General features: G+C 39.4%; 7 protein-coding genes across 7 annotated transcripts; 3 read left to right on the top strand and 4 right to left on the bottom strand. All coding sequences in view use genetic code 12, as the record gives it.

Annotated features, from left to right (window-relative positions):
• Positions 1 to 288: 288 nt before the first annotated feature.
• On the top strand, positions 289 to 1,774 carry RJT20DRAFT_57401 (bifunctional diacylglycerol cholinephosphotransferase/ethanolaminephosphotransferase). Its single transcript, XM_064920776.1, has one exon. It carries the CDS (start codon positions 401 to 403, stop codon positions 1,583 to 1,585), a length of 1,185 nt encoding a protein of 394 aa, XP_064772351.1. The 5' UTR covers positions 289 to 400; the 3' UTR covers positions 1,586 to 1,774.
• On the bottom strand, positions 1,717 to 2,499 carry TOM22 (Tom22p). The gene has a single exon (XM_064917709.1). It carries the CDS (start codon positions 2,407 to 2,409, stop codon positions 1,963 to 1,965), a length of 447 nt encoding a protein of 148 aa, XP_064772350.1. The 5' UTR covers positions 2,410 to 2,499; the 3' UTR covers positions 1,717 to 1,962.
• A 780-nt stretch (positions 2,500 to 3,279) lies between these two features.
• Positions 3,280 to 6,679, bottom strand: RJT20DRAFT_57397 (uncharacterized protein). The gene has a single exon (XM_064920775.1). The coding sequence runs from the start codon at positions 6,552 to 6,554 to the stop codon at positions 3,630 to 3,632; it is 2,925 nt and encodes a 974-aa protein (XP_064772349.1). The 5' UTR covers positions 6,555 to 6,679; the 3' UTR covers positions 3,280 to 3,629.
• Positions 6,680 to 7,560: 881 nt separating this feature from the next.
• RJT20DRAFT_142502 (DUF4451 domain-containing protein) lies at positions 7,561 to 9,066 on the top strand (the record flags this gene model as incomplete). Its single annotated transcript, XM_064918648.1, has 1 exon — positions 7,561 to 9,066. The coding sequence occupies one exon, from the start codon at positions 7,561 to 7,563 to the stop codon at positions 9,064 to 9,066; it is 1,506 nt and encodes a 501-aa protein (XP_064772348.1).
• A 1,087-nt stretch (positions 9,067 to 10,153) lies between these two features.
• Positions 10,154 to 11,177, top strand: RJT20DRAFT_57390 (uncharacterized protein). Its single transcript, XM_064920774.1, has one exon. The coding sequence runs from the start codon at positions 10,335 to 10,337 to the stop codon at positions 11,010 to 11,012; it is 678 nt and encodes a 225-aa protein (XP_064772347.1). The 5' UTR covers positions 10,154 to 10,334; the 3' UTR covers positions 11,013 to 11,177.
• TEP1 (putative phosphatidylinositol-3,4,5-trisphosphate 3-phosphatase) lies at positions 11,178 to 12,524 on the bottom strand. The gene has a single exon (XM_064920773.1). It carries the CDS (start codon positions 12,433 to 12,435, stop codon positions 11,344 to 11,346), a length of 1,092 nt encoding a protein of 363 aa, XP_064772346.1. The 5' UTR covers positions 12,436 to 12,524; the 3' UTR covers positions 11,178 to 11,343.
• Positions 12,525 to 12,877: 353 nt separating this feature from the next.
• TOM70 (protein channel) lies at positions 12,878 to 15,190 on the bottom strand. Its single transcript, XM_064920772.1, has one exon. The coding sequence runs from the start codon at positions 15,119 to 15,121 to the stop codon at positions 13,271 to 13,273; it is 1,851 nt and encodes a 616-aa protein (XP_064772345.1). The 5' UTR covers positions 15,122 to 15,190; the 3' UTR covers positions 12,878 to 13,270.
• Positions 15,191 to 15,352: the final 162 nt, after the last annotated feature.

Here is a 15,352-nt window from a genome sequence, read left to right as displayed (position 1 = left end):
CCCACCACCTCTACCCATCTCTTCTCTTCTCCTCATACACAAACGCCCCAAACAGCAACCTCCTGGATCAACTCTTCCCGATTGGGGTGAATTTTTCACTGTGTCCTCATGTGCTGCTTCGGCACGTGAAATTATAACCGATTCATCGAAAACGTTTTTTTTGTTAGCCCCTTGATCAGTGAAGTAGTCATTGGCTTGTTGTATTTCTGGCGGTATTGAACAGCAGAAGTCGTGTGGACAATCTGGTAAGCTTGGTTGTACGGTGAGATCTACATCTTGTATTCTGAAAGGAAAAAATCGGATTTTTCAGTTGGAAACTACACAATTAGTTACCCTTTCTTGTGTATTTGTTAACTTGTTAACTAGTATAACCTATAGTTAAGAGTCGAGATATTGCAAAATGGGTATCTTTATTCCAACCAAAAAGCTTGAAAACTTGAAATTGTACAAGTATTCCTCCGAGGACCATTCGTTAATATCCAAGTTCTTTTTGAAGAGATGGTGGAATTACTCTGTCCAGGTGTTTCCTCTTTCAATGGCTCCTAATGTGGTGACATTGCTTGGGTTATTCTTCATTTTGGCCAACTTGATTTGTGTGTTCTACTACGATCCGTACTTGAACGCCACTCAGCCAAGATGGTGCTACTTCTTCTACGCTTTTGGTTTATTCATGTACCAAACCTTTGATGGTTGTGATGGTTGCCATGCAAGAAGAACTGGCCAAAGTGGTCCATTGGGTGAACTTTTTGACCATTCCATTGATGCCGTCAACACCACATTGGGAGCACTCGTGTTTGCTTCCGTGCTCAAAATGGGTTACGGTGGATTGTTGATGGTGTCTCAATTTGCTTCTGTTTGTAACTTCTACACATCGACCTGGGAAGAATACCATACTCACACTTTGTACCTTTCTGAGTTTAGTGGACCAGTGGAAGGTATATTGATGATCATTGTTGTTTACATTCTTACCGGAATCTTTGGCCCTGACATCTGGGATATCAAGTTGTTTGAGTTGAACTTGTCCTCCATTGGTTATGACACTTACCAAGTGAGCAGCTCTATCTTCTACGTGGTCATTGGATTATCTTCTTTATACTTCAATATTGCATCTGCTATGAAGAACGTAAACAAGTACTACGAGCTGAAAAACGAAGACATAGAAAAGGCAAGAGCCTTGAGTGACGAGGCTTACCACGGATTGATTCCATTTTTCGCCTACTACGGTGCTGTTATCTTGTTTGTGTGGTTCTTCCCAGAAGCAATCACAGAACATGGTTTCCCATTGGTGATCTCCATTGGATGCACCATTGCATACTCGGTTGGAAGAATTATCTTGAACCATTTGACCCTCCAGTCGTTCCCATTCTTCCAATTCCCAATGTTTGTTCCTCTTGCCCAATTGTTTGTCTCCAAAGTTTTGATTAACATCTACGGCTATAACTACCACACCACCTTGCTGGCCATAAGTTGGTTAGGTTTCGGTGTTACCTTGGGTATTCACGGCATGTTCATTGCCGAGATCATTTACGAGATCACCACCTACTTGGACATCTATGCATTGTCCATTAAGCACAAGAGAGCTTAAATTACACTCATTAGACTCTAACATTATATAGTTTGTATGTTTCTTTCATACACTTCATTTTCTTCACTTCATAACATTTCTTTATTCTTAGAATTCATTTTCAAGTATCCGGGTCCAGTACTCTCTACAATTTGTACGTAAATAGATATTTATTCTGTGGATTTTGTGCAATATACCCATATAGATATACAGCATATATCACAACTGTGGTAGATAAACTAGTGTAAATCGTTAGAACATAAAAATGGGCAATCTGATGTGATCAGAAATGGCTCTCTTATATATACAAGGAAGAGAAGCAACAGGGAAAATGAACTCTCTGCTTCTTCCATCATGGAATGTCGTTTTTAGATATTTTCACTACTGAGTAGTCATGCTTAGGCAGTCTTTTCAGCAAAGGCACCCTCAGAACCTGGTGCCAACACTTCCTGGGCAGATTGTTGTAAAGAAAGATCCTTTTCCATCTCTTGTAATTGAGTTTCGGCGATAATGGCCAACGACAATGGGACACCCAATAACAAAGCAGACGAAGTCACAGTCCACAATAACGATCCCGTTTTGTTCAAACCATAGTTGACGTAGGATTTCAACGATGACGTGGCGCTGGCGATATATTCTCTCTGTTCTGGATCAATTATGTCCTTCAAGGCCACGATTCTGTCGTACACGGTTTCGCTGTCGAAGTCGAACTCGTCCTCGATGTCGGAATCCGATTCTGAGTCCTCGCTGTCTGAAGCAGCTGCTCCACTAGTTTCTGGCTTGGTGGCGGAGAACGTTTCCGATTTCTCGAAAGTTTCGTCGTCGATCTGAGTTAATTTAACCATTTTTCACTACTATTTCTTGTATCTGTGTAAGTTTTCAGAGCAAGAATCCTTCAGCAACTCAACTATAATCAACTCTTCCAAACAACCTCTAACCTTCTGTTACAGCGGTTGCTCGGAGAAAGTTGGAAAATGAAAATTTTGAAACTGTAGGAGTTGTTTGTGCTGGACACGACGGCGGATGGGAATGGGTGCAAATAAATGAATTGTTAGTGTGTGGGGTGGAGGAGGTGGGTATGAGTGAAGTGGAGTTGGGGTGATGTGGATGATACGTGTGGTGGAGTGAATGATATTTGTGGTGGATAGTGGGATGAGATAAGCAGATATAGCGGTTAGAAGTACAATAGAAGAGTGTCAGTGTGTTTTGTGTGTTAGCTTTTGTAATGGTATTGAAATATGTGTTAGGAATGAGACGTTTTGTTTGATAGTACATGAATCATATAATTTAAATAGGGATGGACTCAGTTAAAAATTAAGGGCATGTAATTTAAGTCCGATAATAGAGCTGACTATGGTGATAATGATGTTAATTGTGTGATAATTGTCTAATATTTGCATAGAATGAGCGGTTCGTTTGAACTTTGATAGTACTTGAATCATATTTATATCGGGAAGGAGTGAAATGGGATTGGATGAAATTTACAGAAGACAGCAGCGTTCGATTAGTTACAGTAGCCAGAGGAGATAGAATATATTATTCAAGTGGTAGTGTTGTTGATGGTGATAATGGTGTTAATCGTCTAAAATAACTGTAGATAATAAGGTTTCATTTGGACATTGTAAGCGCTTAATCATAATATATATATATATATAGTCGATAGAGTATAATGCACAACTACAATTGAACGTCTAGAGTGACAGACATGAAAGTTGAAGCATTTTACAAAGTAAATGGTGAATGGTAGCTGGTATAATGAAGGAAAATGATAGAAGTGGCCGATCTCTCAACTTTCTGGAAAATCACAGTATCTGATAGTGATAGTTTACTTCCAATCAAAGAATGATCTACCAATCCAAATCCTGCTCAATAGATGTACAATGAGCCTTGCTGCCAAAGTCCCGAGTCCAGATACACTCAGAAGTTTCGTCACCTTTATCTTCTTGATACACAAACTCCACCACACCATTCAACAGTTCAGCCGAAGAAATACTCATAACTTATATTCCCTTTCCCGTTAATCTTTTTCCTATGTAATTAAATTATATAAGCCACAACATCCTAACTAGAAAATCTCCTCATCGTCATTCAAGTTGAATACAGGGATATCCAACTCTTTATTAATTTTGTACCCAATCAACTCCATTTGTTTTGGATACTTTCTGATATTATAGAATTGAAGAAGACCCCTCAAAGCAATCTCTTGGTCATATGAGTTGTTGAAGTCGCTTTCAAGGTCTTTACCACTCAACCAATTGTCCTTGAGCGACAATCTGAGATTGAGATAAATCTGACTGATTAAGTCCATGTTGATGGACTTCCACTTCCTACCTTGGTATGGAATCAACTTTTTGAGAGTCTTCAATATCGGTTTGGTGAGTGCTTCATTATCATAGTTGATCAAAATCATTTTATATAACTCTGAAGGTTTTAGCTCATTCAACGTGAATATTCTATGAGTCACATTCTTGACTAAAATCTTATTAATGATCTTGAGCAAGTTAGACAAGATGAAAACAAAGTTTTCATTGCTTTTAGTAATGTAGACATGATTGACATTATTCTCGTCTATAGTCTCTGGCAACTTCATTGTCAAGTCCTGATTAATAAGCTTATAGTGGTAGTCTTCCGGAAAACTATTCAAACAGTTGTTGAAGAACTCGAACTTAGGTATTTCAATTTTTGGATTCATGAGCTTGTTTTGGTTAATTAAGATTTCATAGTCCGACAAATCTTCAGGCTTCCCGGCGCTTGATAAGCTTTGTAAATTGGAGTTATTAAATCCATTTCCCAAATAGTCGAGGGTGATTGTGAAGAATTGCTGGTCAAAAAGAATGGATGAAAGATAATAATATTTCAAAACATGGCTGATTTTAAACCACTTCAACAATAGTAAGATGATACTTGTACTTGCTTTGAGCGTGATTTCTTTAACATTAAGGACTTCCAACTGCAGCATCAACACAAACTCCACCTTGTTCTTAGCTTCGTTGCTCTCTTGAGGATTGCTGGTATTGGCCTTATTGAAGTATGAAGTCTCGGGATTGAGTTCCCATTCGGCAAAGTTCAAATTATAGTCTAACCGATTACTTTTTATAGTCTCCACCAACACTTGGATGAATGAATGTAATCTAACAATATTTTTTGAATAAAATTGCTCGACTCTGCAAATGGACAGCAATTCTGATGACTTATCTGGATATTTTGAAAGTAGATCGTCGTCATATTCAAATTCATTCGATGAAATATGATCTTCTGTTCCTTCATATTCGTTAACATATCCTCTCTCTTGCTTCATGAATCGTTGTCTTTCGTCCCAGAGCCTTTTTATGGAATAACTCTCATAAACAGAGTCCTTCAAAATCTTATCAGCCTCCTTAATTGCATACGGTACTTCAACTCCATCAGAGGTCGTGCTAGCAGCACTTGTAGAAGCATTAGGATATATGAATGGCATTGCCTGATTCACTTGATAAGAGCGTCTTATCTTTTCTCCACCTGACATGTAGTCTGATGCTGTCAAGGTCGGAGACGGAACAGGAGTTGCAATATGAACTGTTTGGGAAGGTAATTGACTGAAAACAGTATGCGATTTATTAGTTTTTGGGCTTTCTACCAAATTGGACAATGAATTCGAGAAGCTATTAATAGCCATGAAGTACTTGTATCTGTCATCAATGGAATCGGATGAGCTAGATATGCTGGATGACTCGTCTGCATCCAAATGCTTATGGAACTTACTGAAGTCGAAAACTTTAAGGTTAGGGTCTTCATATAATGGATACTTATCCAATAAATCCTCTCTGAATGCAAAGTAATCCAAGGGAGAACATGTCAACTTTGTAACCGGAAGATCCTTTCCCTTCTTGTTTTTAATATCATGATATTCAACTAGGAAATCATCACACCTTTCTAATTGATCCGTGTCACCCATCTCAAATAGAATAAGCTTCCATGTAAGTAAAATTAAGTATCTGATTCTATATGACGTTGTAGGCCTCCACTTCCAATGCTCGATAAATTTTACCAACGTTGTCAACAAATCCTTCTCCTTTAACTCAACTTTGAACCTCGCAATGCTTGCTGTTTGCTTTGATTTCAACATGGAATTGACCATGAAATATAGGAGCGTCAAACAAATGAAGTAATCAGTTTCAATTTCAGCTTTCAAACCTGTTTCGGATCTTTCTCTATCTGACGCTATTTGTTCTTCTACGAAATTGGCAATAAGTGAAATTAATGGCACATAAACTTCCATTGATACAAGAGTTTCATTATTTCTCTTGATATGCTCGACTTGGTCCTTCAGATCGCGTCTTACCGCGTACTCTCCAAAGGAATAGTATAGTAAAAGCTTAAGCGCCACACCAAATGAAGAGTCTTCCTCTGCCAAGGTGTACGTTCTTAGCACCGTGGTGCAATCTTTGATGAAATCCGACGAAATAGTGGAGGACCTGTAGTTATCTTCATTTTCTTGCAAAGTCCGTTCGTACAATTGCTTCAAATAAGATACTCCGCCGAAAGTGGCGAGATCATTGAATGTGAACCATTCACTCAACTCCTGTTCTAAAGGACCATAGTCCACGTATTCATAAGTCAAATGGGACTTCGTCACCAAGAATTGGAAGTTCGCCGATCCCGAGTTGTCCTGGTACGACCCTTGACCCGATGGACCCAGACCATCGCGTCTCAGTTTCTTATCGAATGTCTGGGTTGTCTTGATCTGTTCTGCTCTCGCGTTTAACTTCTTCTGGAACGTCTCATCTAACGAGTCTTGGAACTCCTTTTTGGTGGACGCATCCGGATGGTCGATGATCTGATCCTCAAGCTTATCTATCAGGATCAATTCATCTTGCATGATGAACCAATTGTCTGCGATGAAACGACACCACCATAAGAACAACACGAAGAAACACATCATCAAATAATTATACAACTCAACAGAAGAACTTTCTGGAGATCGGTACTGGTGTGCTGTGTGCAGTGCCATGGTTTACGAGTGTTCACACGATGGTAGGGTCCTGAGGAGTATGGAGAAGGGTGGGTTATGGGAGAGAATGTTGGGGGATGGGCTGTCAGACTGGTGTTTTATTTAAATATGGAAGTAATAAGGCCAGAACAGGATTTGGAGGAATAAAGGAACTGATTTTAAAGCCTTCTGATCATCTTGCATTGTGTCGTAAATGTTTTGCTTTCGTAGCTAAAGAGGGTACCTCCTGAAAAATTGGAAGATATTGAAGGCATGTGTTTATATGGTAGCGCTATAATTTATAAACGAAGAAGCGTATATTATATGGTAGCGTTGATACTTAAGGGGAATTGCACATGGTAGCGCCGTGTATTTTTATAGTTGCCCCGAAATTCTTATTGCTGCAAAAAAGAGAAATCATGGGAGGTTCCAGAAATATAGACCCGTTGACCGCTGAATTTGGAAAAGAAAAGTAAGACGGTCTATAATTTCCATCTTTGGCCACAATGAGAATCGAGTATGCTATTTATCTGGATTCACTAAGACATTGCCGTTAAAAGACGTTTTGAGATGTATAACGTTATCCCGTACGCAGGGGCACCATTGGGTGCAAATCTAGTTTGCAGCTACATTCAGAGTCTAGGCCGTTGACCGTAATTTGCACAAGAAGATAGATATAAAATTAATGAAATAGAAGATGAGAGCTTATCAATGTTGAATACTTCTTTGGACGCAACGGAGATTTAAGATGAGAATTCGCAACTCGATAATAAACTCATATACATCTATCATGTAAACAATATGAGATCAAATATCTCTGATCAATTTCACTAGCTATTTGAATAATTTCCATTTCTCACTATGCTATCCTATCTAGATTTACTAAAATTAGTTACTCAAAAATTTGGTTATGCTATAGTTGCAATATTTCCTCATACAATTTTAATACAATTAAGATATTCTAATTTTGCAACCTTTTCTTTATACCTAAATTACTATAATACCTAAAACTAATCACTCGTTTAACATGAACAAGACCAAAGTAACTCAACTTACTGCTAATGATGTATTCAGCGACTCTCCACGCAATTATGGTTCAATGGAATACCAATATGCGTCTACGATCCCTGACTATGATACTGAAGAAGGCTCCAGATTTACAACAGTAGAAGAAAGCATGGACTATGATGTTACAGCCAACCCATTCTCAGATCAGATCTTAAGAACTGACTATCCAGAATATGACTTCTTCAATGCACCATTAAGAATGGTACCCGAAGTAGACTATACGCCTGAGATCAAGCAGTTTTCTCAACCTCCAGCAATCTACGATCGTGACGACAGCATTTCTCTGAACTTCTACCTGGTTGATCCAGTAATTTCAAGCTCAGACACAGTGAATCTAGATACTATTGACCCAAGACTTATTTCTAATGACTGGAAGACAGGCATATCTCCTAATAATGAGAGTTACTCCTTTGAAGGCACTACCGATCCACCTCTTTCTTTAAGTAAGGAAGAAGTGGAGAAAATTAGTGAAATGGCAGATGATCTTCTTCAATTCTTGGACTCTGCTCCTGAAATCAAAGAGCCATTTACTCAGAAAGACCTAGATGACTTATTAGCTTCCATTGATCTTGACCTTATTCCGCCTGAAACAGGAACATCTTGCCAAATGGAAGTTGATCCAGCGCAACCAAGTTTATTGGAGATGGACTTTCCTAGAATTTGTAGTACACTGAATGACGAAGCGAAATGCACTTCAAGGTCATTGCAGCATACTTCACCTTCGAAAGTAATCAAGCCTTGTCACACAGTTAGGTGTCGACCAAAAGGATCATCTGTGGGGAAGCCTTCAAATATTGAAATTGATTATTCAAAATTAGTGATTACTACCGAGGCAGACCTTGACTATTCAGTGAACATCAACAACATCAACAGAAACAAGGAAAGTGACGCTTTTAAAAAGTTGTACCAATCTCGTTATATTCGTTCATTTACTGAAAAAGAAGCCGAATCCTTTAATTTTGCAAGAATTATATATTCAAGACCCTTTTTTAATCAAGAAGTCCAAGGCGATTTTAGAATCAGATACAGCAAAAATGAAAATTTCAAGAAAAACCACTATGAAGCCGAATATTTCAGAAGCGAACTTGATTTTATGGGAATAACGATTAATAGTACTCGCCTGGGACTTTGTCCATATTGTCCTGAGGTTAACTTTTACAAGCTAAAAACGTCAGCCTACGGTAATCATCTTGCATACGTTCATGGAATTCTTACAAGTGGAGAAATCATCCCCGACGTTGTTTATAGTGGATGGTACAGCATTGCAAAGGGAGAGTTGAATCCAACTATAAGAAAGACTACTGCTCATATTAAAGAGAAGCAAGCAGCATTTTGCCCAGATTGTTACAATATTGTTGAACTCAGTTGCACTAACAAAAGCACTGTCATGGGGCAGTATTTCCGTCACTTTAGGAACTGTCATGTACATTCCAAGACTACAAATCCGCTATTGCAATCTGATTGACATTAGCTTCCAATTGATTTGATTTTAGAGTTTGCTTTGTGTTCAACTAACTTTTCTTCCGTGTTTTCTCTTTGAAAAGTTACATATCTCTGCTTTGATGGCAAAAACATTTCTCTCTTAACTTTTAGATAAGTAAATTTCTAAAATTAATAAATATATATTTCTCTGACTCAAAGCTTTGTATTATAACGCAATAAGGCACTATTCTTCAAAGCGATAAATTAGAAGAGACATATATTCTTTATGATGGCAGAGATTGATTCATATTTTGCAATATCCAAGGAAATTCAAAAAGTTGCAAAATCTTAAAAAGATCGCAGCATTTATGCCAAATGATATCATTAAAGAATATTCACGTGTTTCTATAGATCATCCTACCGTAGTGACTATAACAGTGCTACTACCTACTAATCTAAAAGAGTCTTTGAATTTGTTAACTACTATACATTCTAAACTGCAAGAGCGTTCAATGAGTCAATAAGAAATTCCAGATTTGTTCCCCCTTCCCCATGAAGCTGTCCTTTGTTCCCAGGGGACTTCAATTGGCGTCTTTTCAAATTGTTAACCTATTAGAACGCCCTATACACTGCCATTCCACTCGATAATGTTTAGATCGATCTTCAAAGTGGGCTTCTGAAGGACAGCTATTTCAACTGCGTGGGGAGTAAAAGTGTGAGCTTCTAATTCGTACTATAACTCACTATAAATAGCACGTTTCTTGGCACACCATTGCCAATGGATAATTGGCAATTTCCAAATGCCAATTTTTCAGGCGTTTTCCCCAGATTTACAGCCTTTTTGTATATTCTATCATTTATTCATTCTATATTCATTCATATTCTTCATTCATATTTCTTCCCACTTTTACTCCTGTCCCCCTACCCAGATCACTCACATACACCATAATTTCCACTCTCTCGCTAACTTCTCTCTCGCTATCTCACCAGTCGCACTGTCACTCACCCCATTCCATCTCTCACTGAAAGTGAAGCTGATTCCACGATTTCCCCCCGCTATGACTCTCCCTACACACTCTCATCCCTCGCTAACCTTCTCACTAAATCTCCTTCTCTCGCCGTGCACGCAGGTCCATTTTTCTATTTTCTCATTTTTTCGTACCACGAAATCCTCACGTTGTGTGATTTTGGAGAAGTCTTCTCATCACCGTGTTGAATGATGGTCTTTCTGAAAGAAGTCAGAGCCAGTGGTTCAAGTACATAAGAAAGTCCCGTAAAAAGTCGATCTATAGAAGGAATTAGTCCATCGCAATGTCCATCAGTGATTTCGACCAGATTGTTCGGTTGAGGGCCAAGATCACTACCCTTCTTGACCAGTCAATCACAGGGTATATCTATGCATTCTCGTCGTCCAACGAAGTGATATCGCTAAGAGTCACATCTGGAGATAACCAAAAGGGTAAGAAACAGGGTCAGGGCGATACTTATAGAATAATTAATACAGCATTTATAAAATCCATTCAGGTTTTGCCTCCATTCCCGGCAAAGTCAGGCAATGGTAACAATAGTAATAATAGTAATAGCAGCAACTCCAGTAATAACCAGAACAAGTACCAGGTTCCATTGACCAACGTGTCGATCAAAGAGCTTGAACTGTACTTACAGGAGTCCATCAAGAAGTACAGGGAAGATTCTGCTGCCGAAAGCAATAGCAAAGACCAGGAATCGTCACCACACAAGTCCAAAGCATCTCCAATAGCTACCAAGTTGTTTGAGAAGTTCTCCAAGCTTTATGGTCCCGAAAACGTTAGTTGGTCTGGATCCGATAATATCGTAATCTTCAAGGAAATCAAGTTGTCCAAGCCATACACTTTGGGTAAGTCTGGTAACATCCATAAACTCAAGGACAACACCAAGCGCCTTGACGAGGTTCAGAGAGGCTTGAAGCAGTTCTGGTTGGAAGTCGACAATGAGAAAAGGGGAGGTTAGCTGAATGATCATTGATCGGTATCTGTAAAGGAATTTATACTAACCAAATAATCTAATAATCATGATAAATTCTACGCATTAATATAAACAAGCATCATAAATCTATTGGTGAACCAATCGATATTGTAGCAGGCTAGTCAATGTAGCAGAATGAAGAATAATTGAAGCAGGGAAGCGTGCTACGTGTTACCAAGCTGATTCTATATTCTTGATAATAATGCAAATTGAAACTATATAGCCAATATTTCCTTATCTATAATATAAGAGTAAATAACTTGGGTTATTTATCTATTCTTCTTAATATTAATTGATCCAGTACCTTTGTTGCTTTTCATATCTCTTCAACAGATTTCGTGTTACTTTCCACATTCCAGAGTACTTCCATATCATCAAACAATCGTATACCCTTTTGACTTGTTCCCTTAAACCCATCAAGTTCTTCCCATTTGATCGTGATTTTGCCCTTGTAACCTTCATCTTCACATCCTTCTTCTCTTGTTTCAAATCGTATATCAAACCAAGAATAACACCATGTAATAATGCCAATACGAATATCCCTAGTTTCTGGTTTTAATTCAAGAGATACCGTAGGAGTAAGAAGCGTATAATCGCCATCCACAGAGACTTCTGTATTATTAGGCGTAAACTCATAAAGGGTCTTTATGACTACTCCGTTTCTTGCATCGGTTGGCTTAACATATGTTTGAATGACAGGCTTTAACTTGTACACATCCTCTCCAGGAGGACCGTTTCTTATTCTAATTCCTTGAATTTTTGGAATTGAGGCCCATTTATCATTGATGTAGCGTTGTTTCTTGTCTTCACTTAAATTCAAGAACTCGTACCAATAATCGAGGTATCTTCTCTGTGATACAATCGATATACCATCACCAGCAAAGCGCTTCATCCTCTTCTTTGTAAACTCGGCCGTAACCCCTTCCACATCATACGGAAGCCCCAATTGGGAACTTTTATACATCAAGTAACAGCAACAGATAGTTCCAGAGCGGCCTTTGCCCGCTTTGCAATGTAATACAGCGACGTTCATTTTAGACTGCTTTAGGAATTGGTCTATCTCCAACACACTGCTTTCCATGATCTCTAAAGTTGGAGCTTGATGATCAGGAAATGGATAGTGACTCACTCTGTTCAAAAGATCGCTATCTTTGTATCCTGGTTCTTCTCCACGGAAGTTCCAAACATGCCAATTGGCTCCATGGTTGTGATTAAGAAAGCTAACAAGATCCTCAACAGTGCTTCGATAGAAAGACTTCAAATAGCTGTTTACAGGGCCCGAACAAACGATCACCTGGTCGTTAATATACGAGAGATCGAATTCCAACCCCAAAGAAGGGTCATAATATGAATTTTTGGGGGCTGCAACCACCGACCGTAAGAGTGCCTTCACACCAAACAGTGGCATAAAAAGAACTAAACAAAGAGAGAAGAGACACAGAATAACCACGTATATTAGTGGTAAATTTGCTGATATAAAGAAGATTTACCAAAAACTACAATCAAAAAACTCACTTTATCTCATATATACTACTGAATCGCATACAATACCTCTATCTTCAAGGAAGAAGAATAGTTATTCATCTTTAAACATCTTTTAAATCGTGAATTCTGAAAAAAATGCAAAATTCTGTGATATGGTAGCGCCGTATTATATAAGGCCAAGGGAATGAAAGATGGAGGGGTTGATTGAAAATGACTAAATTGATATTTTGAAAGCTTTTGGGGGGATGGCGTAGATGAGATATGGCCATGGCTCTAAGGAGTATGTTATTTATTGGGGGTAACAATTTTTGGTGGTAAAATGGCTATAGTATTGTCCCCCCCTCCAGGGTCGGAATAGATCATAATTTAGTGACTCTTTGACGGACTACTTTTTAGGTTCAGGTTTTCTAAATGCAATTGGTCCAGTCATCATCTCACATTTATTACAGTAGAATGCTATGGATGGTATTGCGATAGGATGAGTATAAGACATAGAGAACTTATTCGTTCTAATATCAAAAAGTGAAAAGATATGAGGCACCTCCTCTCTGACTTCTCCCTCACAACATATTCATTCCTTGACCACCCTACATGAATCTACACTAGACTACACTGCTGTACTCGAAATATATACAATCAACAACATAAACAAAGAAACAGGAAGTTCACGGAAAATTTACAAGAAGTTTTTGGATAGGCAGTATTAATGCAAGGGCCCTTTTTCATGCGAATAAATATGCTTCCTAGAAATGGAGCCTCTAGTATGGCACAGCTCCGCTTTGTCTCATCACTTCTGCGATCTTAGCGGTCAATGTCTCATCCTGCTTAATTCTCTTCTGCATTTTGGTGGCCTCTGCAAAAGAAGTGGCCTGAACCTTCTCCTCATAACTTCTAGCAAGATCAGAAGATTCCTCAAACAATACAATGGCATCGTCAACCTCATCCTTTTGCAACTTGATTTGAGCTAAGGAGATTCTGGCCAACTCAGACTTAGGGTCTAATTCACAAGCCCTGATTAAAAGTTCTTCAGCTTCAGCAAGTCTGTCGAAGCTCTCTCTGGAGATACAAGTGGCCTTGTTGACCAATGGTAAAGCACCAACAGAGAAGTTAGGTAAGCTTTCTTGTAATCTGGCAGCAATATCAAACTGCTTGCAAGCAGCTTGGATATCACCCTTGTCTGCTAAGATTTCACCGTAGTAGTTTGGAACCTCTGGAGAAGTGGCAAATTTCAACTTGGCTTCCGTGAATTTTTCATTGGCTTCTTCAATAGAACCGTTCTTGTAAGTTATACAGGCCAATTGGATGTAGGCATAGACATTGTTTGGGTTCAATTCCTTGGCAGTCTCGAAGTTGATTTCGGCCTTGGATAAATCACCGGTAAGGTAGAACAATTGTCCCAAGTGGTAGAAGATATCTGGGCATTTAGGGTCCATTTCTTCTGCTCTCTTGAAATCCTCAAGAGCTTCGGCGTAAGAGGACTTATCAGCATTGATAAGAGCTCTAAAAACATAGGATCTTGGTCTTGGTTTCAAGGCAATGGCTCTTTCCACGGATGTAGCGGCAGAGGTAGCGTCGTTCTTCAAGAATTGGAAAGCAGCTTGGTACTCTAAAGCAATGGAAGCTGGGCCGGCCTTCTCGGAGTTAGAGTCCAACTCTTCTACATTGTATGCTTCAACGGCTTGGTTAATGAGGGTGTCAGCTTGGTCATATCCGGTGGCGGTGTTGGCGTTTATTTGTACCAATGCATCGTGTAAGAACTTGTCGGCACCTTCTGATTCTTCGTTTACGCCTTCTGGGGAAGATTCCTCGACGAAGGCTCCAAAGAAGGAGCCGATGGTGGCAGCGGATGGTAATCTCAATTCTTTTGGCTTAGCGTCAACAATCTTCATGGAGTGCTTCTTAAGAACTCTTTCCAAGACTTGCTCGATGGACTTGTTGGAGAATCCACCGTAGATGGTCAAAGCAGTGAGATCAAACATGGCATCGGCGTAGTTTTCGATGGTTTCATAAGAGGTTGCACGACGTAAAACACACTTGGTGTAGTCTGGCTTCAACTTGATGGCCTCGGTGGTGTCCTTAATGACGTTTTCGTGGTCGTTGAGGGCAGCGTAACAAGCAGATCTGTTAGAGAAGAAGATAGGGTCTTTCTTTAACAAGAGAGCGGCAGTGTAGAAAGCAATAGCTTGGTGGTATTTCTTGGCCTTGAACTCGTTGTTACCGTCTTCCTTTAAAGCCAATGCCCATTCCTCTTTCTCCTTTTCCGATAAGTTAGCGACCACTTCCTCGGTGATTTCTGGCAATCCTTCGCTGTTAACCGGGTAGATGGTCTCTTTAGGCTCGGTGGAAACAGCCTTTTTGGCCTCTGGCGAAGTTGAAGTCGAAGGAGCATCTTCGGCGGTAGTTGGCTTCGAAGAAGTCTTCTTCTTCTTGGACTTTTTCTTCTTCTTTGCTGCCGAATCGCTGGTTTCGGCCCCGGCTTTGTCGTCGGTTTGCTCGCTTGCAGCCTGGGTACTATAGTAGTAGTACGCACCTGCTGCCGTCACGGAAACAAGAGCAGCAATGGCAAACACCTTTGCACGCGTGAGTCCCGAGTTTTCTAAGCTTGACATCTTGTACTTTACCTTGATGTTGTGCCTACAAGAATGACTAACTGGAAAGAACAATCACTGATTTATGAATAGACGCCGTTGACGTTTTTTGGGAAGTTGAATTTTTCACATTATTGAGGTTCGGGAAAAAAATTTGAGCTGCTTATGTAAGCGTGGGAAGTCTTCTACGAGGAAGAATTAGTGAGGAGGCGGTGGTGAGGTTGTTATAGTGAGAATTAGTGAGGAAAAATG

This window comes from Scheffersomyces xylosifermentans, assembly GCF_036884685.1.
Source record: "Scheffersomyces xylosifermentans strain CBS 12540 chromosome Unknown RJT20scaffold_7, whole genome shotgun sequence".
NCBI classification, from domain to species: Eukaryota; Fungi; Ascomycota; class Pichiomycetes; order Serinales; family Debaryomycetaceae; genus Scheffersomyces; species Scheffersomyces xylosifermentans.
Note: the sequence above shows the minus strand (reverse complement) of the source record. Positions and strands in the feature narration are given on the sequence as shown.